A 25607-nucleotide genomic window follows, 5' to 3' on the forward strand; every position below is an offset into this window, starting at 1 on the left:
GAATCTTGCAAGCACTAAGTAATTATGCACCCCATATTCCAACATCAGGTTTCACTGGCATGTTCTTCACAAGCTCCACAGCTTTCAACCTTTCTTTATGCTCAAGGATTTATATAGTAGACTTTTATCATCATCTCAAAGAACTCCATTCCTTTCTCAAAATTACCTGCATGAGTGCAAACTTAGAATGGCAAGAACTGTTTAGTGGTTTGGTAAACACAACCAAACCGGTTTCTAATGTAAACACAATTTCTAATGGCAAGAAATTAAGACTCATATATTGCAACAGGTCTTGCAAATTTTGACCTACCATATAAACTTCGCCATTTCTTCTATCTAAATCTTAACGTGCTTGCTATACTTGCCAACATGCAAATTAGTTTCAAAGTATCCAGCTGGAGAACCCATATATTACTGTACAAATAGATTATCTGAATAAAGGCCATTTTATTCAACTGAAATTGATACGAGTCCAACATTTTTATTGAAGTAACGTATTTTATTAATCTTCTGTAGATTATTATTCTGATACAACAACCTGTCTGTAGTTCATGACCACCTGAACGAAAACGTTATTTAGCACCCTTAATTTACAGCCGCCCATACATCGACAACATTTCCCTCAGTTGCATAGCTTCTGTCTCCAAGCTATCAAAGCTCCTGGAACTAGGTATCCTCCAACCCCAATTTCCAAACTGTGCAAAGTAAGAAAAAAATCATTGACATGCGGTGTCAATATGTTAGGTTGCATATTTCTACAACATATTATAACCACACACAAAAAAAAAACAAAAAAAACTTAAACTTTTGGCTCAGAAGCAAAGATTCCTGACTTCTATGTGTGGTAAAATGATGGGGGAAAAAGTATGCTCTTAAATATCAGAAAGAAGGAAACAAAAAGCCTCAAATGTTTTCGTCTTGCCTCTTGCCGCCTGAGTAGAAACCCAGGAGCACATAGATTTGGATTTTATAATTTGGCCAAAACATCCAGGTTGTAAAACAGAAAAGGATAGGATGGGAGCACCCCAACCATGCCAAGAATCCAATTTGGCCTATATTCATCTGCATTTTAACTCTGGAGTCTAGACCCTAACCATCAATGTGCTGCAGACAACAAAGACTGTCGACCACCATTCTACTGCCCATTACCAATTTATCGCATCTATGTATGAAGCTGTCATTTACCTGAGTTGCAGGAATGTTCATCCTCGCTGAACTTCCTAACCTAAGAATATCTTGCATAGGTATGATTGCTGTTCGGGCCACAGAAGATAATGCAGCTTTTGCGAGTGCCCATGAGATATCATCTTCTTCAGCAATTGAAAGATACTTCAGGACCTGGGATTACAATAAAACTGTAAGGAAACACAAAAAGAAGCTACATCTTGTCTAACATGTAGTGTGAAATTACATATTCTAGTACGAGATTTTTCGAAAGAAAGAAAAAACAAAAAACAAAAAGGAACCCACATTGGACTTCTCTTCTTGCTTCAAAACATCCCACCACCCTCGAATCTGCAAGGCAATCAAAGAAACTATTAGCCAGCTTCACTACAAATGGTGAATGCAAAAAAGTTAAACAGAAGTCATGATCATGGGATTGGAACAACCACTACAAGAACTACAAGAATATGCTCTGCCAGTTATAATTTAGTAGCAGAAAGAAAACCTCCAGAATAGTGGAAAGAAGGTCTCGACAATCATTTGAGGACAAACCCAGAAACATATGGAAAGAAGCCCATGGATGGATGAATTTACCGTGTCATTATCATGAGTTCCAGTGTAAACAACTTGATTGGGCTCATGATTATGAGGTAAATGAGGGTTAGCAGCATCACTTCCAAAAGCTACATAGAGAATTTACAGAACAGGGCAAGAATATCAGGTCATTTAAGCTTAAGGTTATTTCTCAAAGCTAATTATATAGACTACAGTAGTATAATAAATGGGCAAGAAGTCATTACCAAACTGGAGGACAGCCATTCCAGGTGCCCCTACGGATTTCCTTAGCTGAATTACATCCTCCGTGATAACTCCCTGTCATGCAATATGAGAACAAATCAAGCAAACGCTCCTGAAAATGTGAATAAATGGGTATTTACAATAATAATCTTCGCAATGATAAAAGGTTTATTCGTTTACCACTATTCTGGAAAATTTAAGTTGTTAAAATGCGAGCCAACAATTATTTTATATGCTAATAAAGCTCCTCTTACACTAGAGGCGAATTTTAACTTACATAGAGGTTGTAATTGTAAGGTTTCAAATCAGGACCTCCTGCTCCGATACCATGATAAAGTTTTTTTGTTTGAACACTTTCCCAAAGCTTAAGCTGTTAGGATGTGGGCCAGCAATTATTTTATATTCTAGCAATCATCAATTGGTACAAATAGCAAAGCATCTGAATCCATAAAATTACTGAGGTCCAGTTACAATAAGACGGTAACATTGTAATAAACTTTCTCAATCTTATCATTGCTTCACCGTATCAAAATTTAATTTCATAGCACCAGGATCCATCACATCAATAATGCATCTTACATGTCAAAAGATCAATCAGACATCTACCACATAAGCAGTTTTCTTCTTCTTTTATTTTTAATTTTTTTTTCGTTCTATTTTGTAAGGACACCAGTGTAATAAAAAGAATCATTAAATCAGTAACCTCATAGCATCAAAATTTACTCCCATAGTTTTACTCTTTTTGTTTTCTTCTCTTTTTATTTGAAGGATTGAGCTATTATGTTAAGTCGTCCCAACTGCTCTGGATATGGCATTGAAAAAGAATTTTGTATCCAACCAGCTAAAACATACCAAATCTTCAGCTATTATGTTAATCTTCCCAGCTGCTCTGAATATGGCATCAAAAAATGATTTTCCAGGTCCGGCCTACCATTATTTAAAATAAAATAAAAAGTTTCAGATTGAATGATGGGATAATAAAGTACACAGAATTATAACTAGAAAACAATTTAGTCAAACCTGACCTTCCATCGTCCAACCATGGCAACTTTTGCTTCTGTGAACACGCCATATATTAGTGTGATAACAACATAGACATGCTACAAGATAGAAGCACAAGAAGTCTGATCTGTAATTTCTCACCAGAAGGAACAGCCCAAAAGCCAGCAAGACCTCTAAAGTGGTCGATCCTGAATTCGTCATATATATTCTGTGCTCTTCGCATGCGGCGTATCCACCATGAAAATCCTTCTTTCTCCATTGCTTTCCAATCATATAGAGGGCTTTATTTCAAACATTAGGTTTATCAGTAAGCTCAATGATATAGCTCAAACCACAAAGCAAACTTGAAGCATTATGCATGTGTTGTATAAACCTGTCCCAGAGCTGACCAGTTTCACTGAAAGCATCCGGGGGAACACCACTAACTTCAAGAGGAAAACCATTCTTGTTCTGAAAAACTAATATATGATCAGCAATTGACACCTAGTACAGCATGCTGTGTTATGAAGATCACCCTTTACCCACTAAAAAGTACTCACCAGCAGAAAATGTTTTTTATTAGCCCAAACATCTGCACTGTGATAACCTACGTAAATGGGCATGTCTCCCATGATACTGATTCCCTTCATCTGTGCATACTTGCGAACTTTCTGCCATTGCCTTTGGAACAAAAATTGTTCAGCAATGAAGATATTTATCTGCAGAAACAAACGCATAAGGGGAAATGGGAATTAAAGGGGCTCCTACCATTAAGTATGCATACAATAAGAAACTATAAATCAATAAGTAATAGTCAGTCACCCAGATCTCACAAAATGCTGTTTGCTCTGGTAAATGTCTTCCAAGGCTGCAAGATGGCGATTTTTCAAAGGTTCAGGCCACTCGTACCAACTGAAAGCATTTAAACTGCTGTCAATTGCTGCAAAATAAGCTGCATCTTCAAGCCAGCCTACAAAAATGTGAAACAAGAATCACACGTGAGAGAGGGAAAAATGTCCACACAAGCATACAAAAGCACTCTGGAGATGCATTCTTTGTGCTTGGTATTTTCACCAAAGACCATTTGGACAAGAAGTTCTACGAAGTAAAAGACAGTAATTTTTTAGTAAGTTAGTAACCAAAAATTTGGTGCTTTCCTGAATAACACGTGTATGTATGTATGTGCATACATTCAACTAATAGATCCTAGCACAGTTAGAATTACACCATTCTGAAGAGTTGTCGAACCAGAACTACAATATAATGTCAATTTACAACCAAGATTGTCAAATTATAGCACATACAAAATTGTCACGGCAGTAAAAGTATATTATAAAATTATTAGTGCACAAATAATATGAAAATCTCACTTGATATATCCGGGTCATTACGGAAATCTTCAAGCTCACTTTTAAGTTCACCTTCACTCCTAATAAGCCTCTCTGCAGCCTGACAAAGCGCTAAACTAAGAAATAGTTTTTGGTGTAAGAAATGAAAAACTGTTCTGAGTTAAGTAAAAGTCATGGAAAACTGTTCACGATGACTTTTAAGTCAACCTTCACTCCTAAATATCCCAACTTCAGTTTCACACAGTTCAACATGAAAAACTGTTCTAAGATTGCTGAAGTGAAAGTCATGGAAAACGCACAAAGACGAGGAACAGTAATGCTGTTCGCATCATTTACCTTAGCTATCAGAGGATCCTTTAAGTCAGCAACAGTTGAGTAATTCACGCGGTCAGAATCACTGCATGAACCAGTACACCACAATCCCATAAGACAAATCCATGTAGAAACCCATATAAAAAACTCAATATGATGGCAGATGCATTAATAAAGTTTTCCTCACACTGGTTTTGGAAGCTCTTCCTTTGTCAACAAACCATCATTGACAAGCTCCTCAAGAGATATCAACAGAGTGTTACCACAATTTGCATCCTGACAAAATCCCATCAACCAAAATTACCCACAAATTCAATTATAAATCACAATGAGGATATGCCACACTACAGCCAATCAAAATATTAGGCTTTACACAATTCACATATGAAATCCAAGCTGTGTGTGTATATATTTTATAGATATATAAGCAATTGGGTAAGTTTTGACAAAAAAATAAATATAAAGCAATTGGGTAAGTATAATTTTACCTGACCAGAGTAAGGGGAGCCCTCTTCATTGGCTTTCCTACCGGGAGGAACCAGCGGAAGCACCTGCCAGAGGGAGCACCCGGCTTCATGAAGCCAGTCAATGAAACGAAACGCCTCCTCCCCAAAATCTCCAATGCCGTGGGGTCCACGGAACGACGTCGGATGGAGGACCACGCCAGCTCTTCTGCGCTCGCTCGGATCAGCCTGGGGGAACACGTCGCCATAGTCTGGAGGTAAGTCGTCGCCGACACCAACGACGGCGGAGGCAGAGGTCGAAACGACGGAAACAGGGGTCAGGAAGACGCCGTTGGTCATTTGGAAATGTCGGAAGAATGGAATTCGGGTTTTGGGTTGGAAGTGAGTGGAGGTGGGGATTGAGGAGGAGTTGGAGAGCTTGGGGGAGAGAGTGGAAGGGAGGAGTGAGAGAGAGCTATTCACGGCCATTAAGAGAGAAAGTTGCAGAGTGGAAGTGTGGATGATGATGATGATGGTGGTTGATATTGATAAGCATTCAAACAGTACATGTGCCGACGAAGGATGCGGATCAGTTGTGTGTAATACACCCCAGTATATATACACTATATATTATAGTGGTTGTCTCTTTCCCAGAAGCGTGTACGAATCACGAGTGCCATGTGTAGTCTGGTTCTCCTATTTAGGATTAAGATTGAGAATTTGAAGATTCAAGAATGAGTCCTTTAAAAAAAATGAAAAAAGAAAACAAGAAGATATCATTGTGTTCCAGGCCGAAGTGGTCAGGTCCGAACCTGACGAGCAAAAACTTCAGACGGTTTACAGATTTCCAAATATTGTCTATCTATTAAGTTGACCCGATCCGACCCGACCTGATGTTCAGTCCTTTTTGTTCTTTCACTTTCCTATCTTACCCTTAGTAATGTGGCTATACTCCATTTTTGCATTTAAAAAATTAGTATGGCATCGGCCTCTTTGACACGTGGGCCAGCCTTTTTTTATACATACACGTAATGCCTTCGGTTTTGATTCCTTTGGCAAGCAGGTATTATATTTAATTTTCTTCAACAGCTATACTTTCTAAAATCTATTTCCTTTTTTTTTTTTGGGTATTTCATTATTTAATTAATTATATACCTAGTCCACTTAGAAAAACTTCATTGACTTTCCTGATCTATTTCCCTGTTTGCCTTTCACCCAAACCTTCCTAAGGCAACGAGGTTAACAAAACCACAAACTATATATACACAGTTATTAATGGTTCGTCAGCTAAATATATTTTTTTGTTAACCTAAAGCACCTCTCTATAAGCACACTAACAAGATGAAGAGAAAAGCTTCAGAAGTAACAATGGAGCAGAAAGAAGCGAAGGTGTATAAAAACAGAAGGTATGTGAGCTTCTCAAAGAGGCGCAGCGGCCTGTTTAGCAAGGGTAAAGACTTCTGCAAAAAGTTTGAAGCAGAAATTGGCATTGTTGTGCTCTCTGAAGCAGGCAGGCCTTACTGGTCCCCGGACAACCCTTCCCTCGACGCCGTCCTCGACCGCTTCATGCAATCAGACCAGGCACCTACTAACGCCATTGATTTCAAGGTTAGACTACAGAAGAAGAGGAAGAGAGAGGAACCTGATAATGAGGTTCAGGGACAGCTTGCGGAGGAGGTGAAGTCATGTCGAACAGTTAAGGACATGTTTTCGTTGAGAGACAAATACTTGGTGCTTCTTCAGGACCATACCAACAAGAGGATGAAAGGTTCACATGTTTTGGAGAAGGGTGAGGCAAAATGTGTCTCTACCTCACCATCAAACCTAAGTTTTGAGGATAGTGTTTGGGTGGAACCAATTTCAAGGCATAAAGACATATGTTCTAGTTCAACCCTAAAGCTTGATAGTCAACATGATCACCGTCTTGGGAACAACAATGGTGTCCGCGGCGGCCACGATGACGGGTGGTTTTGGGATGAGATTTTGAAAGATGGTTACACACAAGGTGTTCTGAAACCAATATCAAAATCCGAAGACGTTTTGTATGATTCAACCATAAATTTTGAGAGTGATCGTAATGTGTTTGATACTCATCATGGTAACATAAATGGGGGAGAGGGATCTTCTTGGTGCAAAGATTGGGAGAATGGTAAAGCGCAATGTGCCTTGATGCAACCAATTTCGAAATCCGAAGAGGTCTTGCATAATTCAACCCAAAATTTGGAGAGTAATCGTAATGTTTTTACTGATCAACATGGCAACAACAATGACGATTATGGAACTTGTCGGGATAGAATTTTGGAATATGATAAGACTCATCAACTAGCAAATTCTGAAGACGTCTTGTTTACTTCAACCCCAAATTTTGAGTGTGATCGTCTTAACAAGAAAAACGATGGTGGCGACAACAACATATCTTTCTGGGACAAAATTTTGGAAGAGGGTAAATCGGAATGTGTCTCTTTCCAACCAATATCAGAATCCGAAGACTTCTTGTATAATCCAAGCCTAAATTTCGAGAGTGATAATCGTGGGTTTGATCATTATCAAGGTGACAACAATAGTGGTCCGGAACTTTGTTGGAATGAAGAATGGGAACATGGTAAGGTAGAGTGTGTCAAGACACAACCGATATCAAAATCTGAGGACATCTGGGCTAACACAACCCCAAATTTTGAGAACAATCATGATCATGTTCATGGTGGTAAAAGACAGTAATTTTTTAGTAAGTTAGTAACCAAAAATTTGGTGCTTTCCTGAATAACACGTGTATGTATGTATGTGCATACATTCAACTAATAGATCCTAGCACAGTTAGAATTACACCATTCTGAAGAGTTGTCGAAGCAGAACTACAATATAATGTCAATTTACAACCAAGATTGTCAAATTATAACACATACAAAATTGTCACCGCAGTAAAAGTATATTATAAAATTATTAGTGCACAAATAATATGAAAATCTCACTTGATATATCTGGGTCATTACGGAAATCTTCAAGCTCACTTTTAAGTTCACCTTCACTCCTAATAAGCCTCTCTGCAGCCTGACAAAGCGCTAAACTAAGAAATAGTTTTTGGTGTAAGAAATGAAAAACTGTTCTGAGTTAAGTGAAAGTCATGGAAAACTGTTCACGATGACTTTTAAGTTCACCTTCACTCCTAAATATCCCAACTTCAGTTTCACACAGTTCAACATGAAAAACTGTTCTAAGATTGCTGAAGTGAAAGTCATGGAAAACGCACAAAGACGAGGAACAGTAATGCTGTTCGCATCATTTACCTTAGCTATCAGAGGATCCTTTAAGTCAGCAACAGTTGAGTAATTCACGCGGTCAGAATCACTGCATGAACCAGTACACCACAATCCCATAAGACAAATCCATGTAGAAACCCATATAAAAAAACTCAATATGATGGCAGATGCATTAATAAAGTTTTCCTCACACTGGTTTTGGAAGCTCTTCCTTTGTCAACAAACCATCATTGACAAGCTCCTCAAGAGGTATCAACAGAGTGTTACCACAATTTGCATCCTGACAAAATCCCATGAACCAAAATTACCCACAAATTCAATTGTAAATCACAATGAGGATATGCCACACTACAGCCAATCAAAATATTAGGCTTTACACAATTCACATATGAAATCCAAGCTGTGTGTGTATATATTATATAGATATATAAGCAATTGGGTAAGTTTTGACAAAAAAAAATAAATATAAAGCAATTGGGTAAGTATAATTTTACCTGACCAGAGTAAGGGGAGCCCTCTTCATTGGCTTTCCTACCAGGGGGAACCAGTGGAAGCACCTGCCAGAGGGAGCACCCGGCTTCATGAAGCCAGTCAATGAAACGAAACGCCTCCTCCCCAAAATCTCCAATGCCGTGGGGTCCACGGAACGACGTCGGATGGAGGACCACGCCAGCTCTTCTGCGCTCGCTCGGATCTGCCTGGGGGAACACGTCGCCATAGTCTGGAGGTAAGTCGTCGCCGACACCAACGACGGCGGAGGCGGAGGTCGAAAGGACGGAAACAGGGGTCAGGAAGACGCCGTTGGTCATTTGGAAATGTCGGAAGAATGGAATTCGGGTTTTGGGTTGGAAGTGAGTGGAGGTGGGGATTGAGGAGGAGTTGGAGAGCTTGGGGGAGAGAGTGGAAGGGAGGAGTGAGAGAGAGCTATTCACGGCCATTAAGAGAGAAAGTTGCAGAGTGGAAGTGTGGATGATGATGATGATGATGGTGGTTGATATTGATCAGCATTCAAACAGTACACCGACGAAGGATGCGGATCAGTTGTGTGTATTACACCCCAGTATATTTATATACACTATATATTATAGTGGTTGTCTCTTTCCCAGAAGCGTGTACGAATCACGAGTGCCATGTGTAGTCTGGTTCTCCTATTTAGGATTAAGATTGAGAATTTGAAGATTCAAGAATGAGTCCTTTAAAAAAAATGAAAAAAGAAAACAAGAAAATATCATTTTGATTCCAGGTCGAAGTGGTCAGGTCCGAACCTGACGAGCAAAAACTTCAGACGGTTTACAGATTTCCAAATATGGTCTATCTATTAAGTTGACCCGACCCGACCCGACCTGATGTTCAGCCCTTTTTGTTCTTTCCCTTTCCTATCTTACCCTTAGTAATGTGGCAAGTATGATGCCCGCTTTGGTGTTGATGTGTGAAAAAAATAATAACTTTTTTTTTTGCGCACCCACCCTTCCATCTTCTGTTTCCCCTCTTTCTTCAACAACAAAATCCAGATTCGGATTTTTTAAGAGTTTTGGGATTTGAGTAGTGGCTTGGCTATCGGGCGGTAAGGTCGGTGGTGGGTGCGTTGGGGCGGCGATGGCTATCGGTGGCTGGGTGGCTAGGTGCGTTTGGATTTTGAACTTGCAGAGAGAGAGGCGGTGGCCGAAAAATTTTAAAACGACAGTGGCGGTGGCTACAACACTGAAAATCTTGCCGTTGAATCTTCCCTTTAAAATTGACAGCTTTTTGGTTGTGAGATACTCAACCAAACCCCTTCTGCCTCCCACATCAGGCTCCAAGACTTCAACCCTTTGGGTGGGCACCCCCATCACAGAGCATTCGTGTTTTTTTTCACGTCGGCACTAACGACAAAACTTTATGGTTCTGTTGAGGGGGACGGAAGGGGCGAAGAGACAGAGGGTGGGTGGGGTTTGGGATTTGTTTTAGAATTCTTTTTTTTTTTTTAAAAAAAAATACATCAACAACTAGGTATCTCACTTGCCACGTCATTAAAAGTGAATTAGAAAGATAAAGAAAAAAAATGAAAAAAATTAATTTTTCTTTTAAAAAGCGAAGAGGCACGACAGATAAAGAAGAAAGAGAAAAAAGAAGAAGACGGGAAAGAATAAAATAAGAAGAAAAGAAATAGGATTCCATTAAGTTCGGTTTTGGTTTTGACAACAACAATTAAAGAAAAACAATGAAATTTCTGGAAATTTTAAAAAAATTATTAACAATTTATATAAATTAAAGAAAAAAAACAGATTTAGCCATTACTTCTTTCGTTCATGTAATTAGATGCAAGCAATTAATTTCACAAATTCAACTGACAAATCTTTTGTACCGTTGATAAAAAAAACATATTTTATATATATTTTGTACCAAAGTTGTTGTCAGCACAATTAAGCCAAGTTTTCCAAACTATGATTACTATCCAGATTATCGCATGGGTTAAATTATGATTTTTGCCCTTGAGGTTTTGTTCCACGTGGTTTTCTCAGTGAGGTTGTCATTAATATGATGATTCTCACTCTATAATATTTCATGATTTTTAATGGACAGTCCCGATCTTTTGAACTATGGAATATCTTTTCGTATAAAAAAAAAATTTAATTAAAGCATCACGTAGAGTTGCAATTCAAAATCCCAAGGGGCCAACGAAACATACAACTTTATTTATTTATTTTTATGCCACAATCAGATTCAACCATTAGTTCTTTCATTCATGTAATAAGATGCAAGCAATCAATTTCGAAAATTCAACTGGCAAAGATTCTATAGTTATGCTGTTCTCAGTACATTTAACTCAAGTTTGCCTAAATTATTATTACTATCCATATCATGACACATATCAAATATTTCTATATATAATTTATGGTCATGTTTAGTTGGCTGGATTGGATTGGATATATTCAATTAAAATGAACATGGGTCTAATTTATTTTTTTAATGAACTTAATTGTATCACAGACTGGATATTGAACATTAGATCTAAATCCCAAATAACTATGGCTCTAAAACCCCAACTCCGATCCAATCCAATTCGATTCAATATCGAAATTTTTATTTATTATTAAAAAAACAAAACACCCCAAACCGAACATGTCAATTCAAGTTACTCAGGATACAGTTTCAAATGCCCAGCTCTAATAAGGACTACGTCTCCGGGGATTAACGAAACCACGGGGATGTATGTACTTTAATTGAATCCCAAGTAAGCCACTGGCAATTGGCACTTTGACCTCTTTGTAAGATTTGCAAAATGGGGCTTACGCCAGCCACCGTCCTTGTTTGCTTTGTGGCCTCAGCGACTAATTTAATTTGCCTTCTTTCTGGATGGTTATTGTTCATGGCGCATATATGACCATATAATATATTATAGAATTTTTTTATTTTTTTATTTTAATACTTGATGTTTGTCAACTTCCCAATTTAATACCTAAATTGTTATTTGTCCCATTTAGACCCAAGTATCAAATTTTGAAAAGGAAATTAGTACAGGCAATCGGTAAGGGAGTTAATACAAATATTTATTGGGTGTCCGAGATTTCGAAACTCTGATCGCTTGATAAAAATTTTATTTGGCTACAAATCTGAGTCACAGTAGCGGTTAAAATTTCACAAAGGATGAACTCAATGCCATTGCCATTCATCCAACACTCCTCAATCTATACTATGATATATCACTATAACATTCACTATTAATTATGGGAATTATACATATAATTTTCCAATTAATTAATCTATCCCGTTGACTTTCAGATGCAGAAACGTTGACCACATGGTCACCTTTCTTCATCATCACACCTCATCAGACCAATCGCTAAGGTCTGTAGTCTCATAAAACAAGCCATCCACAATCTGATCAATCAACGAATCTATTAAACCGTTACAGCTTAAGCTCAAGACCCGACCCACGTTCTTCCGGTTACTGGATAGCCAAGCAGAGACCGCCGCGCAAGCCACAGCAGCCAAACACACCCCCGCCGCCTCCGCGATCCCCTCCACCTCCACCTTCCCAAACAAGGAGTTTCCAGTCACCGCCTCCGTCGCTACCGTCGCAGCGAAAATCACCATGGCCAGCCGACCCGACAGGATCTCGAAGTCTTGGCTCTTCTTCGAGCTCTCGATGTACTCCGACAACGCCGCAAAGAACGGCGACGTGTCGTCCTTCTTCGTCCTCATCAGTCCGGCGAGATCTGAGCCGTACGATCTCAGAGTACAGAGCCGCGGCTGCAGCACGATCTTCGCGGTCTTCGGCTCCGGCGCCACGGGTTTCGGAACCGGTACCTGAACTGGAACCGCCGGGTCGCGCCTGCTAACCGCCGGGTTTTCCTGCCTCTGCAGCTCGCAGCGAATGGCGCGCGCCGCCGTGGCCATGGAATTAGAGGAAAGTTAGTGAGAAGGTGCGTTTTGAGGAATTGGCTCGATTCCCAGAATCCGGGGGTTTTTGAGTATTGGGGATTCGGGACGTGTATTTGAGATTCGGTGGGTGGCGGTCTTGAGCCCACGTCTTGGATGGGTTGTGAGGTGGAGGCTAGCGAATGTGGGACCCTCTGTTGGGACGTGGCAGCTGATATGCTCGATAATGTAGTTTTCATTTGGAGGAAAAAACAACAGGGTGATTAGGTTGATCACAGTCCTGTCGTTTTTATCAGGAAAGTCATGGATTCTTCTTATGTCCGTACGAAGAGGAAGGAGCTATGGATTTTTCTGTGAACAGGAAGAGTAGATTTTTTTTGGCCCAATACCCCTCAACTACATCGATTGTGGAATTTAGCATTCTGAATTATTTTTTCAATTAATTTAGTCCTCGGCTTATTTTAAATGATCAATTTAGCCCCTCTCGTGAAATTTTTACACTTCCATTCAATTTTCCCTTAATTATAAGGGTAAATGTGTCATTTTACAAGGTATAGTACCAAAAACAAATAAAATATGTAAAAAATGAAAAAAAAATTCAAAATAGAAAGAACAAAAGAAAACCAATAAATCCCCACCCGAACACCAACTCCCCTCTCCTCGTCTACCTTTTCACACGAGGAGCCTTTCAATTTTTGCATTCTCATTTGCCATTTGGAAATTTCACGATTTGCTTCAAGGGAAATTAAGGTGAATATTGTTTGGGTGCTTCTGCTTGAGCTCCATACGAGCTCTCTTGGTTGGTTTCTTTGTGGGTTTTGTGTTACATGTGATTTGGTTCAATATTTTGGCAACTTGGGGGAAGAAAACTTATGGGTTTTCTTCAATTCTTTATGTTGTATTCAGAGTTCAACTTCTCATCAGGAAAACTTTCGTGGGTATGTGAAGATTTTCTTATATATGGTGGAAATTGGGATATAACATGTTTTTTTCTTAAGGAAAATTGAATTGGATTGGTACCAAATCGTGAAAGTTAGAAGGTTTTGTTTAATTTTGCGTGATGAAGCTTGTTGGGAGCATTGTCGATACCGTCGCCGTGGCTTGTTGGACTGGTTTATGCCATGCATAGTTGAGTTTTTAAGCAATGAGGATTGGACTGTGCAGAAGGCCGTGGCTAAGGCGCTTGGGAAGGTGGCCTTGGTGGAGAGAGATTTGACGACGATGTACACAAGTTAAATTAAAATAAAGAAATCATTATCTAATATGATTGTAAGAACTAAAAAATGGAGAAGTAGGAGATAAAATATTATTTTGTTAAAAAGGAAAAAAGAGAACTATGAACATAGAAAAAAAATAGAGACATAAACATAGAGACAACGAAAAATAAAACTATAAACTTTTTTTTATTTTTAAAAAGGGAGATAAACATAGAGAAAAAAAAGTAAAAAAAGAAGAGAAAAACAATGTAAGCCCATTTGGGCCCGGTTCGGTGAACTTTCTCAGGCCTAACCCATGAAGCTTGGCCTGCCCTGTTAACTGAAGTCCAGCCCAGCCCATTAACGATCTTTATTCAAACTTGGACATCTCCAACTTCTATTTTGTAGTGGCTCATTGTCATTGTTACTACTTGACCCTCTGGCTACAGGGAGCTGCTAGAATGCAGAGGCTATTATGAGGAGGTTATGTGCGGAATGATAACAACCATCAATTTTAAATGAACGGTTCAGATTTAAGTAGGAAGTTTTTTTACAATCGGGTTAAAATTACCCATCACAAAATAAGCAACCCGGAACTTCTCTCTCATATCTCCTATTTTCTTTGAAACAGAGGTCCAAAGTCCTACGTCTGAAACTTCCTCTAGAGACAAACAAGAGCTGCCCCTTTTCAACTTCCAGAAGCCGAATTTGCTGCTCCAAAAAGAAAAAAAACGAAGACACTCAGATGTGGAGGACGTTGCTGAAGAAGAAGGAACAAGGGTTGAAACCCACAACTCAATTCTTTCACTGGTATGTGATTTTTCAGCCCTATTGCAAACCCTTTTATTCAAAAAATATTCTGTTTTGTTAAACCCCTGTCATTAATGTTGCAGAAAATGGTTCATCATTACCCATTACAACAACTATAACCTAAGAGCTCTCTTATTCTGTCTTTGTGTCACAAAAATTATTTGCAAGATCTTCATAGTAGAGAGAAAAGAAGAAAAAGAGACAAATGATATGTTGAAAGAGCCTCCAGTAGTCTCTCACTCGCCTAACTTTGCACTCCGTTTCTGAACAAGTAATACCCAAGTTTTGAAGAACTTGTAGTACTCTTCTTCAATTCCAATTGCGATGGTAAGTCAAACACTGCAAAACCACTTCTCTTTGTTTCTTTATTTCACTGATTTTGCTTTTAATGTTTTCCAATTTCTTGTAATCATTATTATTTTTTATTCTCTTTTGTATTTATATTTTATTTGAAAAATTGATTTTTACAGTTTTTATTTTATTTTCATACGTAAATATTCTTTCTTGCGTTTAACCCCTTACTACTTTGGGTTTTATTATGATGCCTTTAGTATATTGGCTTTAAGCTTTGTTGAATCAATAATTAATAAATAATGAAAATAACAACACGTTAATCTAATGGTGATCTTTATGGGTCTTGCATACATACAGTAAAATTAATGTTTGTAAGTTTTATGAGAATGTCAATATTTTAACATACTTTTGATACTGTAAAGTTGGCATATGTTGGATCTTTATTTTCTCTATTGTTTTGGTGCAGTCTACAATCCTCAAGGTTGGTATCATGCCAAGGTTGTGTTGGTGCCGTGAAAAGGGTTCTTGGAAAACTTGAAGGTTTGTTGATAACTCTTGCATTTATCTAGTTCCATTGTCTTGCTCTTCTTCTTCTCTGAGACTATGCTTCTTTAACTGTTTGAACAATGCCAAATGCACTATTGATGATTTCCTAATTTGTATTTTTGTTCGCCTGCCAAGACACACATTCACTTCACCCATGTTTATTACTTTTGAATTGCAATTGAGTAGTATGAAATTGTGTGCATGAATATGAACTTTAATTTTGCAATGGTACTGTCTTGTGAAAGTTTGCCATATGAAGAATTGGGTCATTTAGAAAAGCCAACAATCTATATGAATTTCGGTATTGGTTTTTGTTTTGAAATTGGTTTTAGTTGTGATTGAATGTTATGTTTTTGTTTCCACTGTGATTGAATGATTTGCTTCTAATATGCATTTTTGATCCATTTTATACAGATGGAAGATTGTCTTGTTTCAATTGGCGGCGTTCTTTTGGGGAGGAAATTGCTAACTTTCAGCTTAAATTCGGGTCTAAGAGGACATGTCTTGGAATTTTTCTTATACATATGAATTGTGTTAAAATTCTAGACCAAGAGGAGATGAAATTTTTTTGTTTTTTGCCACTTTCTTATGTATATCTTAAGATGTAATGAGATAACATTGTTAGTTCATCAATTTATGAAAGTCAAGTTAGAAGGAAATTTGTCAATCTCTAGTTTCCATGGTTTTATCGTTCCCCTTGCAAAGAAGAAAAAAATACAAATGTAACCAAATCAATGATTTAATTGGCAAATGCCAGGACTGATATGTATTGCATATGTATTGCACATGTATAGCTATTTATTGCTTGTGTATTGGCCCCGTATATCTTTTTTTAAAAGTATGTTGGAATAAATTTATAGGGGGAGTATGAAGTTTGTGTATTGCCATTGTATAGCCTTTTATTGCTTGTGTATTGCTACTGTATTGCCATCGTATAGCCTATTATTGCCTGTGTATTGCCCCCGTATATCTTTTTTTTAAAGCCTTGGAATAAATTTATAGGGGGGGTTTGTGTATTGCCATTGTATAGCCCTTTATTGCTTGTGTATTGCTACTGTATTGACCTCGTATATCCTTTTTTTTTTTTTTCAAGTCTGTATTGCGGGTATGAATGTGGGGATGGGGGAAAAAAGCTTCACGGGGATGGGGATGGGAATGGGATACCCACCCCTGATTTGACCCATTGCCATCCTACAAAGGCAAGAAGAATTAGCTATATATACACATAATGTATATAATGTGCTCTCTTCAATTAATAATATAAATAAAAGTATTTTTCCATTGCATACACTTGCAAATATATACAAACAACATATTCAAGACTGAAATTTCTCAAGTAAATTAAACTCAATTTCATTCTACGAGGACTAAATAATTACATGGTCTGTCTGACACACAAATAGTTCCTTAATTACATGTTTTTTTTCCTTATAACTATAGTACACTTCTTGCAACAGAATGGAATGTTGTCCCACCCCAAATTGATGAAGGTTCTCAATGACAACAATCTTCTAGAAGCCAACAATAATCTTGCTCCAACTGTTATGAAAAAAAAATGTCAATTATCTCAAGACTTAAGAGTTAGGGTTTCAAATCGCTAGAGACCAAGCTTGTGGGATATGGGCCGTGACATGATCACGTACTCTACCAATTGTTGCTTCACCTTCCCAAATTCATCCATCATCTTCCTCTACAACAGAAACAAAATAAAGCAATATCAATATGTACATATATAAATATGTATATACAGAGTAATACAAAAGACAAATTGGTACTAATGAGGTAGATCTTTGATATGCTCTATTGGAACCATCACTTTCCTTTTATTGCTATATATGCAGATGCGCAAAAGCACAAACAAGCCCAATTTAAAATCTCCTACTTGCGTATCAAGAAAAGACTCAAAGCAGACTAAGTTTCTTATAAAAATAGAGTTCATTGTTTTTCGTCTGTGCTTCATTCGTAACTTATAACTCACATGGTATCCAAAATTTCACGCAGTGCATCAAAACTCAATCAAGTTAACTCTGGAACAATGAGAGAACAACAATATTAATCAATGAAAGAATTATGAAAGAGGCTACCATTGATCAACAACATTAACTCCAGAACATAGACACCACAGAGGTATGCAGTACAATTTACTTTCATTCAATTTCTACACAAAAATAATCTTTTAGATTGATATAGTCATTCATTGCAAACTGAAATTTCACAGCCATGAGAATAATGCCAAGAGGAAGAGTATCATATCACCTCAAAATTGGAAAACATCTAATGGACGAGGAAAAGCAAATCTACCAAGCACAAGACGAAAAGCCTTACTGCTCAAGCTTGATCAGTGCATATCTACATGGGCGTTAACCCTCGTATGATCATATTGCTTATTTTTTCTATTCTTGGCATTGGCTTTGCACCATTTATGTTTTAACAGTACATGAATTGTTCCAAATTAAAAACTTCAAACCGCAGGTCCTAATTATAGGCAGTAAATTATGACTTAATAAAAAATAGTCATTGGAGTTGGATCTAGGAAGCTGAAAGCATCACATGGTTCAAAGAAACCAAATCAGGGGACCACGTACAACAGGGGCTGTTGTGCTAGCTAGTACTGCAGGGCAGGGCAGGGCAGGGCAAGGCAGGGCAGAGCATGGCAAGGGACATTTGGATGCAAATGCTAGAGATATAGACCCTTTCTTTTAGGTAAATGAGGAAGACGAAGCAGCAGAAAAACCTGGCCATGTGAAGTAGCAGCATCAGACCCTTTCTATGTTTCTTTTGTTTGTTCACATACTTTTTTGTCATATCATGGCCCTTAAGATTCCTGCAAAATAATAACATGAACTTTATTTCTCAATTTCACAATGACACAAAACAGTGTAGTATTAACTTGTTCACAGCACAAGTTAAATGGCGATGTCGAAATGAAAGAAACTCAAGGCATGACACAAAAGTTGAAAAATAAGAAAATAAATCTAATAGAATTCCAAATATCAAATGACACAACCAAGTATCCATTCACTATAAACTGACATAATATGGCACCTGTGTAAGTCTTCATGTAAAAACAGGGACATTTCTCAAGCATTGTTAAAAGGTAATTAAACTAATGTCAATGGCGATCTAACAAAACCATTATGCACTGTAAAGACATCTTCGTAAACAAATTATAATAAAACTCACATGTGCTTCCTTCCATTTAGATGGGTTCATTGGGTCCTCCTAGAAGTTCACCTTTAAGTATATACCATGAGAATTGTCCCAATTGGTTTGTATCTCAAAGAAAACCATAGTGCGCCTCATTAAGGTGATTCATCGAACACCTACAGGCCATTTTTTCATGCACTCATCAACTCAGCCTAACCAAACAAATAGAACCATATATTTAGAACAAGCAAATAAGCATGATAAATAAAACGATGTAGCAAGAATTTGGATTTTGAGCAACTTTCTAGACCACTATATGAAATTGAAACAATCAGAAGAAAACCCAAATAACATATGGGTATGAAAGTAAAGGCGAAAAGTTGAGCTGGGTACCTGGGACGTCATCTCTAGGTATATGGATTTCAGGAATGCTGAAGAAATTGAGAAATTTATTGAACCGGAGGGGAAGAACGGCGGTTGAAATAGGTGACAGAGAGTGAAAGATGGAGGTGGAGAACAGCGGCCGAAAGAGAGAGAGTGCGGTCGTCGTTGCTGATGTGGGTTCTGAGGAGGTGACAGTTGAGTACTTCGATTGTGAATAGCATTGCTCAATGGGTAATGCCAACCCGGTTGTAGCATAAAGAGGATACTAATGTCAGCCATTTGATCAATCTAATGGCCTAGTAAGTAGTCCCCACAAATAACCTCCGCATAGAATCTCCGCATTATAGTCTCGCCGTCTGGCTACATACATATATCCAACAGGAGTAGTTCTGGGCTAGAATATATCTAATTTTTCTAAGTGTAAACAATCTACATTAATTAATGAACAGATAATGAATCGAAAGATATGAACAAAGAAAGATGCATCTTTGTTGATGAATCAAATGAATCGAAGACACCCTTCACCGTCATTTCATTAGGCCAACGTCTTATCTTGGGTAACAATTCTTGTTTCTACCCTAATTCATACATAAATCACAATAAGTCTACTTCTTTCCCTTCCCCTAGTATAAGTTACAATGTCACATATACTGTCATATCCTTACAAAGAAAATACTGAGCTCAGGCCCATTATTTCCTTCTGGGCTCAACATGTACAAGGTCTCTGAGTCCTTCGAGCCCACAATGCGTTCGAAGAGGGCCCGCATGTACACCATCTCGCCATCCGGGCCCTCAACCTCAGACTTCCCGGGTAAGACAGCTGCGCCCATGGTCACAGCCTTGAGAAGCTCCATGACACTCAAGTCTTCCTCCGTGGCCTCCCTCTTCACCGCATAGCCACTCTTCTTCCCGTTGCAATACATGGTCCACACCGGCTCGTCCAAAAGACTCGTCTTGTCCCTATCCGCTCTCTTCTCGCATTCCAACGCAATCCTCACCATCCCAGACCCCATCTCCTTCTGAAGCACGTTCGTCTGCATGGCCAGCTCAACCACAAGGCTTGGGAGACACCTAGGGGTTTCTTGAATGGACAGGGACACGCGTCCTTTACGATACCCGAACAGCGTGCCGCTGACTCGGGTTCCAGAGGAGGCGGTCTTGCTGGAGTCCATCCTCCCCATGGGGAGTGATGGCATCCTGCAGGCGGGGGTGATGATGGGGAAGGACCGGAAAACAGAGCGAAACACTCGGATGACTTTGCTTCTACTTTTTCTATTTTGGGATGGTTGGAGGAGGGAGGAGGGTTGGCGGGGTAGCGGCGGAGGCAGTGGTGGGACTGTGGATGAGGAGGATGCCGTTTGATGAAGCTGATCTTGTGATGGAGATTTTGGCTCCCCCATTAATGGCTTTGATGACGAACCAGGAATGGGAGAGTGCCATGAGAGAGACAGAGAACTGAGACGGACAAAGAAAGAGGGAGAGAGAGAGAGAGAAGTGGGAGCGCAGAGAGAAAGGGCCTGTGTCTAGTCGTTGGGAAAGTTTGTTATTGGATTTGCGGTTTTGGATGTGCTTGCGAAGCTGAAATTCCGGTGGTTGACCATATCTATTTTAGTATATTTACCTTCTATATATGTAACGCATATTTTAATTAATTATGAGAGTAATTAAATCACATTTGGAGGCACTTTTCATGTATGTTATTGGCTTATGAATTAGAAATTGGAATGACAAATATTTTACGTGAGAAATTGATTTTGCTTATTGCACTTTTGAAGACACTTTTCCTTTTGTTTTGATTAATGTCTTGCATTCTGGTGGTTGACTAAAAACACGCAAAACATAAATGTGCACGTTGAATCCATTGATGTTTCAGTTTGAAATTTGTATGGTTTAACTGATGTAGTGTATTCGAAATATGAACGATCATGATTATGTGGTGTATTCGAAATATGCAAAAAATTACTCCCGCTATGGTAGTGTTGCTACATAGTATCATGTTTTTTTAAGAATAACTACAAAGTTGCCTAACGCCATGTGTGTAGGCCAAATACTAGGCTGTAGTTGAGACTACTGTCCCAAGTTAAAGCATCTGCTGCAAAGTTTGCCCCTCGATCCAATATTGAACAAAATCCAAAAGGAATAGCTCATGCAAGTTTAATACATCTTTTGGAATGTCTTAAAACAGCACCAGCCGCGACTCACGAACGATAGAACCATCAAATTTTAGCTTTCAATGATAATCATAAGAGGGATACCATTTTATATTTCCCTTGTTTCTTAAGACTAGTATTATGAATGTTCCAAAAAGTGAAAGAAGGTGTTTTATAGAAGGAATTGAAGAGATATCAATAAGGGCTTTTCAATTAAAAATGACCTGGTTATGTTGAAACCAAGCATTATTTGTTAGAGATATAATGAAAGGCACTTTGATCAACTAGAAGTTTTGGGTCATTTGGGACAATGATCACACCCTATAAGACTGGGCTGTGTATTTATGGGCTACGGAATTTTAAGTTTGGTACTCATAACCCATATGACTTAAAATGATCTATGTGAGTTATCAAATGGGTCAAACCCACCAACTTCACTATATGGGCGATTTTGGTTCTCTATTGGGTGGTTGGAAAAAGAAAACCCAACAAACCAAAACTGAGACCATGAATGTTAGCTAAACATTCAACAAAAGAATATCCTTCTTTTAAACATCGGACCCACTTTTTACATGGGTTGATTCATCGCAGCAGGATCCACCATCTCTCGAGGTTTCCCAGGCATGATTGGAAGCATCGACTGCATGCATTGACAATGGAAGAATTGCCCAACTGCTTGGCAAGGAGATTATGGGAATATGATTGGCCAAAAAAAGTATAATTCTGGAGGCCGTTGCATCATTCGATACATGGGTTTGGCATGCCTTCGGAGTTACCGGATCTCAAAATGACCTCAATGTGTTTGGTCAATCCCTGGTATTCAACGATGTCTTGAGAGGTCATTCCCCCCAGATCACGTATCAAATCAACAATACTGTATACTCAGGAGGTACTACCTAGCCAACCAAATTGTTCACCCTTTTATGTTCGTTCATGTGATGGTAGGGTAAAGCTCCCCATTGCCATGAAAACCACTGACTGGTCAACAAGTCAACTTTCATTAATGTGTGAGCATGCCACTGCTAACAATGAGAATTCTAGCAGACTTCTTTAAAATAGATTACTTGCGCCCCAAGTTACTGATTTCTAAGGAAGCAATTGTGAATTTGGGTGAGGAATATCTCCCAAGTAAGTTCTTTTCTTGCCTCAGACTGGTGAGGACTTCACAATTTTTCACAGTATAAAACTGGTAGTTCTAGCCAGAATAAATGATAAGAAAACGAACTGTTTTTAGGCAGAACTGTCTTTTACAAAACTCAAAAGGAAAAAACCAACTCTAGAAAGACAAAAAGAAGGCTGGACTTCCATTTCTGCTTGGGTAAAGGCTTCTAATCCGGGCTGGATTGGATATGCCTGTGCTGGACTAGACTATCAATACTTTCAACTATCAAGTTTTAGTTGTAAATCGATACCAATGTTCGAGTTTGGCAGAGCTTTAATCTATTTCAAGTCTTGGAAGGCTTTTTGAATGGGCAGAATTGGAACCTCTTCAGTCTGGAAGGGGCATAAGTGGCTGGACTTGATGATTACTGAGCTGGAATTGCACTGTAGTACCTATTCTACTTGATCAGGGCTCTCCATAAATTTGTTGAGGTTTTCATATCTATAAAATCCGAACTCTGCTTGATTTGGCTTATGCTGGACCAAATGTGTAACGAGAAAAATCTCGTTTTGAATGACTTATTTCTCTAAGTCTGAACTAGAGTTGGAAATTTTGATTTGTAGCTGGCTTCTTTCTTGTGGCTCAATGAGCTTTTGGTTGCTTAAGTGTTTTGAAGGTTTTTGAGATCAAGTGATCATTTTGAGTTTTTGCTTTTGATCGATTTTTTGGTTGTCCTCAATCTGTTCACCTCCTCTCATATTTATAGAAAATGTTGGAGTGGGGCTTCTAATCTTTTAATAATAGGCGGCAAATTTTTCAAAAACGAGATCTTTTATTTTAAATGCAAAGAAAAAGGGAAGTTATCTGTTTTGGCAGAGAAGAACCATCAGTAGTCAGTTTTCGTGGAGGTCTTTTCCTTGCTTTTCTGAAAGAAAAACCAACTCTTCTTTATTCTTTGTTTGTTCTTGGTAAGGAGAAAGAACACAATCTGACGTGATGGTCAGTTTGTTTTCCTTGTTTGAACAACTCCCTTGCTTCCCACTTATCTTTTGAAATCGTAATTTGCTTATCTCTTGGAAAGATGTTGAAAGGTGTTTTGGTATCCTGCAAGCTCGTTGGGCAATTATTAGGGGTGCTGCTCGTATGTTTGATGAAGAGGTGCTTCGGAGCATTATGTTGACTTGCATCATCCTCCATAACATGAATGTGAAGGATGAGTATGATTATGATGCCCCAGTGATGTTCGAACCTGATCCCATGAACATGGCATTTACAAGAATTTATGAACAGCCCGTGGGAGCAAATGGATAACCATTGGAGCACGAATTGTTGATTAGGGACGGTCGATACAACAACTGTATGATTGACCATTATATGAAAATGCAATCTTCTTATGTTCACAAGAGATGTCAAGTTGACTTGATTGAGCACTTATGGGTGATGAAAGGCAATCATGGTGGATGAAGTCAAGTTTAATGCTTTGTTTGGAATTTTGCTTTGTTTTAAATTATGCTTTGTTTTGTGTGTGGTTTGTAATGAATTAAGGTTTGTTTTGATGAATGAAATAAATAGCTATATTATTTAATGCTTTCTTTATTCAATAAAAGAGAAACAATACAACAAATTAATACATATGACAACTCTTTCAATACAACCTAATGGTTTTGATCATTTAACCAATCTGTGTTGCTAGGTCCATAGTCATGGAAAAGCTTTCTTCTCATAGCATCTATTCGTTTTAGCTTCCAATAGGAATTTGTTTCAGGAGACATATGGCTAGTATCCATGGCCATGATTTTTATCTTTATCCTCCATGTCTTGCTGTTGTGCATGCTGCCTTTCAATTGCATATGCTTCATATCGTGCCTTGTCAGCTTCTTCTCTTTTCAAGTCTCTCAATTCTCAGTGCGTCGTTCTTAGCAATTTGCTCCAAATTTTTTGTACATTTAGTGTTCGAAGTGCTCCCTCTCTTGGCCTTTGCTGCCTTTCTCTCAATAGGCTTCGGATCATGTTGGATTGGTAAGTCTTGATCCATTGGGAAGTCCAATGGCGAATCGGTTACCGGTGAATCGTGGAGCGACGTCTCATTCAACACAACCGTTGGACCAGTGGAAATAATTTTGAACCTCGAACAACTCTTCACAACATCCCAACATTGGTGATTGATGAAACTTTTTTTTCCTTGGCCAATGACACCGAACCACATTTATGCTTGAATAATCTATTAAAAAAATTGGAAATGCAAGAAAATATAAATAAAAAAAATGTGACATTAAATTAAATAAAACGGCATTTAGAAATATTTTACCTCGTCGCCAAGATTTTGACCGCTTCGAATGTTCTCCCTCGCTTTTGTTAACTCATCTCTCCATTTTCCTAACTCTTTGTTCAAAATTTTCCACCTACTAGCTAAGGCCATTTTCGTATGAGCCGAACCCGATCTTTCACAAAATTCTCCATTAATTTTTCTCCACATATTAGAGGACTTCATCTCATTGCCCCTGATCGGGCAATGACCAACTACGACCCAACACTCACACAACAAAATATCTTCCACGGTTGTCCACGTGCCTCCGGCTTCGATGGAAGAGGCCATTTATATTTTTACACAAATGGAATGTAGTAGTAGAAAATTTTGTGTGGAAAGTGAAAAATATTGGAAGGATGAATTTGTATGAAGATTTGGTGTTGAAAGTGAATAATATTGGTAGGTATTTATAGAAAAAGAAATTTTTTTGATTTTTTTTTTTACAAATTTTTACAAATTTTTTCAATTTTTGGTAGCTAAAAAATGAACATCCGTTGGATTTGATAAATTTTTTGGATTGGAGGCTCCAAGAGAAGCCAGTGGCTTGTAGCTGCAGGTCAGCAATGACGTCAGCAGCTCGAAGGCAAGAAGACTGGCTAGATCTCCCTGTGGACTTGTCAGGGCTCATGGATCCTACGTTTTGCCCGAGCTAGATCTTGCACGCTAGAGTCTCCTTCTGGGTCTAGGGCCCCTTCTTGCCTGGGCTAGCCCCTGGCGGTGGACTTGCTCTTAGGGAAGATCCTACATTTGATTAAGTGTAGGGAAGATCCTACACTCAACCACATTTATCAATTTATTTATTTTATTTTTAAAATATGTAATGGTAAAATTACTAAAAGATGCATGTCACGCCATCAAAGTGAGATTCCAAATACTATTCTATAATTTCTCAGATAATGTGAGACAAAAAATAAAAATACAAAAGACAAAGTGAGCTAGTTGAAAGTCTAAAAAAAAAGGGAAATTTGAATGAAAATATTTAGAGGAAAATAACAATTAAGCTT

The 25607-nt window shown here is 38.4% G+C and overlaps 4 protein-coding genes and 1 long non-coding RNA gene across 7 annotated transcripts; 1 reads left to right on the top strand and 4 right to left on the bottom strand.

Annotated features, from left to right (window-relative positions):
• LOC18772517 (4-alpha-glucanotransferase, chloroplastic/amyloplastic) lies at positions 428 to 5836 on the bottom strand. 2 transcript variants are annotated; one of them, XR_002272034.1, is made up of 15 exons: positions 5093 to 5743; positions 4792 to 4880; positions 4629 to 4689; positions 4314 to 4392; positions 3777 to 3913; positions 3504 to 3662; positions 3338 to 3414; positions 3106 to 3245; positions 2988 to 3019; positions 2815 to 2889; positions 1965 to 2074; positions 1759 to 1847; positions 1471 to 1515; positions 1186 to 1338; positions 428 to 695 (listed from the first exon to the last, which is right to left on the bottom strand). XR_002272034.1 is itself a non-coding variant. In XM_007208234.2 (15 exons), the coding sequence occupies exons 1-15, from the start codon at positions 5534 to 5536 to the stop codon at positions 591 to 593; spliced, it is 1758 nt and encodes a 585-aa protein (XP_007208296.1). In that variant the 5' UTR covers positions 5537 to 5836; the 3' UTR covers positions 428 to 590. The 2 variants fall into 2 exon arrangements, 1 of the variants encoding a protein (XP_007208296.1); XM_007208234.2 differs by having other exon boundaries at positions 1965 to 2037; positions 5093 to 5836.
• Positions 7822 to 10396, bottom strand: LOC18773417 (4-alpha-glucanotransferase, chloroplastic/amyloplastic). 2 transcript variants are annotated; one of them, XM_020565931.1, is made up of 4 exons: positions 8799 to 10396; positions 8496 to 8584; positions 8332 to 8392; positions 7822 to 8111 (listed from the first exon to the last, which is right to left on the bottom strand). In XM_020565931.1, exons 1-4 carry the CDS (start codon positions 9240 to 9242, stop codon positions 8076 to 8078), a joined length of 630 nt encoding a protein of 209 aa, XP_020421520.1. In that variant the 5' UTR covers positions 9243 to 10396; the 3' UTR covers positions 7822 to 8075. The 2 variants fall into 2 exon arrangements, with proteins under 2 accessions (XP_020421520.1, XP_020421519.1); XM_020565930.1 differs by having other exon boundaries at positions 7822 to 8095; positions 8799 to 10247.
• Positions 11819 to 13323, bottom strand: LOC18772842 (stress enhanced protein 2, chloroplastic). The gene has a single exon (XM_007205892.2). The coding sequence runs from the start codon at positions 12682 to 12684 to the stop codon at positions 12106 to 12108; it is 579 nt and encodes a 192-aa protein (XP_007205954.1). The 5' UTR covers positions 12685 to 13323; the 3' UTR covers positions 11819 to 12105.
• LOC109949874 lies at positions 14257 to 16171 on the top strand. The gene is made up of 4 exons (XR_002272181.1): positions 14257 to 14672; positions 14756 to 14999; positions 15433 to 15506; positions 15927 to 16171. It is a non-coding gene; the product is annotated as an uncharacterized LOC109949874 (long non-coding RNA).
• Positions 19539 to 20693, bottom strand: LOC18772891 (protein MIZU-KUSSEI 1). The gene has a single exon (XM_007207005.2). The coding sequence runs from the start codon at positions 20441 to 20443 to the stop codon at positions 19697 to 19699; it is 747 nt and encodes a 248-aa protein (XP_007207067.1). The 5' UTR covers positions 20444 to 20693; the 3' UTR covers positions 19539 to 19696.

The sequence above is a fragment of the Prunus persica genome, chromosome G6 (assembly GCF_000346465.2).
Source record: "Prunus persica cultivar Lovell chromosome G6, Prunus_persica_NCBIv2, whole genome shotgun sequence".
NCBI classification, from domain to species: Eukaryota; Viridiplantae; Streptophyta; class Magnoliopsida; order Rosales; family Rosaceae; genus Prunus; species Prunus persica.

Coding starts and splice junctions, on each gene's coding strand:
- LOC18772517 (XM_007208234.2), bottom strand. CDS start 5,536: ATGGCCGTGAATAGCTCTCTCTCACTCCTCCCTTCCACTCTCTCCCCC. Junction 4,881..5,092: donor GCTCCCCTTACTCTGGTCAG/GTAAAATTATAC, acceptor GGATTTTGTCAG/GATGCAAATTGTGGTAACAC. Junction 696..1,185: donor TGAACATTCCTGCAACTCAG/GTAAATGACAGC, acceptor TACTTTGCACAG/TTTGGAAATTGGGGTTGGAG.
- LOC18773417 (XM_020565930.1), bottom strand. CDS start 9,242: ATGGCCGTGAATAGCTCTCTCTCACTCCTCCCTTCCACTCTCTCCCCC. Junction 8,393..8,495: donor GAAGAGCTTCCAAAACCAGT/GTGAGGAAAACT, acceptor TGGTTCATGCAG/TGATTCTGACCGCGTGAATT. Junction 8,096..8,331: donor AGGATCCTCTGATAGCTAAG/GTAAATGATGCG, acceptor GCGCTTTGTCAG/GCTGCAGAGAGGCTTATTAG.
- LOC18772842 (XM_007205892.2), bottom strand. CDS start 12,684: ATGGCCACGGCGGCGCGCGCCATTCGCTGCGAGCTGCAGAGGCAGGAA.
- LOC18772891 (XM_007207005.2), bottom strand. CDS start 20,443: ATGGGGGAGCCAAAATCTCCATCACAAGATCAGCTTCATCAAACGGCA.